Source organism: Triticum urartu, unplaced genomic scaffold, assembly GCF_003073215.2.
Source record: "Triticum urartu cultivar G1812 unplaced genomic scaffold, Tu2.1 TuUngrouped_contig_4294, whole genome shotgun sequence".
NCBI lineage: Eukaryota > Viridiplantae > Streptophyta > Magnoliopsida > Poales > Poaceae > Triticum > Triticum urartu.
The window spans coordinates 4,525-7,766 of NW_024114871.1; the positions used below are offsets into that span (position 1 = coordinate 4,525).

Here is a 3,242-nt window from a genome sequence, read left to right on the forward strand (position 1 = left end):
TTTCCTGTGCAAACACATCAAAGAGAGGATTTGTGGAATCATTTGAATTCCTTAGTCATTAGTAGCAATATCGGAGTGAATATATCAATTTAAATGAAATATCTCGGTTTAAACTAAGGGTGAATGAGTGTAAAAATATCACTCATCAATAAGCCTAGGTAATACTATAGTTCCAACAAAAAAGCTTCCGAAATTCAGGTTATGTAGTCTGGATCAATTGGTACAAGGAGCCAATTACACGAATAAAAGCAACCTAATATCACACTACGCTCCAAATGTATCCAACCCCCATCAACACACAACCAAAATCTCACAAACTTGTTGACATCAACTTTCAAAATTTGCAACGATACTAGATATGGCAGTACATATGGATACTCTCCCAAGTACTGCCAAAGTCCTCTTGCTACCAATAGTACTGAAGTGATTTCAAAAATCGGCGTCCTCGGGTAGTGGAACTGTATAATGATAATAGCTATGACAAGAATCTCTTGTAGATCAACTCCTCGGGTCCAATCCATACAGTCAGGAGGCACCAAGACCAGGATGCTCGCCAGAACCGATAATATGACGGTTCTGAAAAGCTGCGTTATCCTAAAAAAGTTTGAAGGGGAAAAGGAGTGGAATCAAAACACCTAGGTTGCACTTCCTCACCATAGCGACGATGGGGAAAGGAGTAAAAAGAATTCCTACTATGCTAGGAAGCATGGTAGAGAAAGAGAACCATGGGCACAAAAACCCATGCCTTTTCCTAGTAAGATTTTAGAATCTAAAGATGAAGAATCTTTTCATCATTTTGTTGAATTGCTTAGACATTTATTTTTGCACGTTCTTTTGACTCGTGGTATGTAAATGCCTCCATATGCTAAATGCATGAAAGATATTGTTACTAACAAGAAAAATTCCTGAGGCTGAAATTTCTACTATGCTTGCCAATTATTCTTTCAAATGTAATTTTCCTACAAATCTAGGAGATCCAAGGATACCTGCTATATAACGCTCTATGAAAAGGAACTATGTTAAAACTTCTTTATGTGATTTGGGAGCTAGTGTTAGTGGCATGCCCTTTTCTTTGTATAAAAGACTTGACTTGAGTAAATTGATACCCGTTGAGATTTCTTTGCAAACGGCTGACAAGTCTACAACTATTCATGTCGGTGTTTGTGAGGATGTTCCAGTTGTGGTTGCCAATGTTATGATCTTAATGGACTTTGTTATATTTGATATGCCCGAGTATGACAATATGTCTGTTATTCGGGAGAACTTTTCTCAATACTGCAAGTGCTATTATATATTGTAATAAAATCAAGGTTACCATCCATGTTAATGGTAGTGAGCATATGGTCTATTTTTCCGAAGAAAGCAAACAAAGGGAAGAATCTCAATTCTATCAAAAAAATTATGACTATCACTATTGGAGACTTTAAATTGTAGAAGTGTATGCTCTAGCTAATGCAACCAAAAGACCGATCTGATGGAAGAGACTAGGCAGCACATTATACGTCAACACTCCCCCTCACGTGTGGCTCCCTCAGGCCTAAACGTGGACCGAAAGTGGGCTGCAATTTAATTGCGCCAGCCGGGTCTTGAACTCAAGACCTCTTGGCTCTAATACCATGTAAAAGTGCATGCTCTAGCCAATGCAACCAAACGACCGATCTAATGGTAGAGACTAGGCAACACATTATATGTCAACATGAATTTCCTCTTCCGGTTCCAAAGAAAAAATATCAAACTATTATGATTGGAACCATGCCTTTCAAGTTGAGATAACTTAGCAACATAATCGTTATTTTTTCTCATGATTTGATTTGAATGAGTTAATGCATGAAGTTGTTTTAGGAAAGAGACAATTTGATTGACTTAATGCACGCGTCAAATGAACCCGCCTAAATTTGTTGCGCTTGAGCGAAAGGTTGTTTATAAGATGCTTGCGGGCGTAACATAGGGTTTGCGGAAGTAGAGATTACACGTCCCCGCAAAAAGAAAAGTAGAGATTACACAACGGATGCAGGATGAGCTTAACTACTAAACGGAGAGATCACAAGTGACATGGCGAAGAAGAGTGCCAATCAGAAACACGGTTATGGTTCCATAATTACAAGATAAACGGCTTCCTGTAGATGTCGAATGCTTCGGACGCGCACAGCTGAGGCTCCTGCAAAATTGATTGATGAAAGTTGAGGATGAATTGATGCTTGCGATTTGAAGTAGTTAACCTTAGTTGCAAGAGTAATAATAAGAGTAGCTAATTGATGGCTTACCTGTGCGTTGCTGAAGGTGATGACCCGGCGGAAAAAGGAGCCGATGGGCCCAGGGATGCCGGACTCACCGCCGTTGTCGCGGATGGTGGCCCGCATCGCGCTGAGCAGGCGACCGTAGGTGGTGCCCGGCTCGGACTCCACCGCCTTGATGAAGCTGTACGTCATGGCACCGGTGGAGGGGGAGCCCAAGAACGCCGTCGTGTTTGACTCTGCAGAGGTTTGGCTGTCCCCGCAACCGCTGAAGGAGATCGCCAGGCCGCCGCTGGTGCCTTTCTGCGCGTCCGGTTGACGGTTGTGGTTCTCCCATTGCCAGTACCCAGTTCTTGATTCGATGGAGGAGAAAATTACAGCAAGGAAAAGCTAAAATTAACTAGTATAGATTAGATGGTGTAGGCACCTGGATATGCGACAGAGGTAGGGGAGATCCAGGATGGTGCCGCTGTGACAGGTATCGATGATGGCGTGGAGCTTGACGCCTGCGCCGAGGGGGCGGACGATGGTCTCGTTGATCTCGTCGTCAAGGATCACGCCGCGATCCTCGAAGTCCTGAGGGCAGAGCGCTTCGTCGTAGCCGTCCACCTCGTCGCCGTTGTTGTCCAGCTTCTGGACGCCGTGGCCGGAGAAGTGGAACACCAGGGAGTCGCCGGAGGTGCAGCCCTCCACCAGCCACCGCATCGCCAGCCGGATGTTGTCCTTTGTCGGCCAACGGTTCGGGTCCTTCTCCTCCTCTGTCCATGGGATGGATGGATGCTCACAACATCGAGCTTTACACGTTCAACTTTAACGAAAACGGTTTCTTGTTTGCTTACGCGTGAGGGCGAGGATGCAGTCGCTGGGGAAGCCAAACCTCTGGCCGAGCAAGTAGGCCATGCAGTTGACGTCGTTGACGGTGCCTTTGAGCTCGTACTTGGTGAAGCTGTAGCTGATGCCGACGAGGAGCGCCCGCTTCTTGCCGCGCGCGCGCGGGTAGCTGGCCGG

At 45.1% G+C, this 3,242-nt stretch overlaps 1 protein-coding gene across 1 annotated transcript; it reads right to left on the bottom strand.

The window, feature by feature from the left end:
• Positions 1–1,904: 1,904 nt before the first annotated feature.
• Positions 1,905–3,236, bottom strand: LOC125527623 (metacaspase-1-like). Its single transcript, XM_048692134.1, has 4 exons — positions 3,074–3,236; positions 2,662–2,992; positions 2,265–2,586; positions 1,905–2,158 (listed from the first exon to the last, which is right to left on the bottom strand). The coding sequence occupies exons 1-4, from the start codon at positions 3,132–3,134 to the stop codon at positions 2,099–2,101; spliced, it is 774 nt and encodes a 257-aa protein (XP_048548091.1). The 5' UTR covers positions 3,135–3,236; the 3' UTR covers positions 1,905–2,098.
• Between the last annotated feature and the right edge of the window lie 6 nt (positions 3,237–3,242).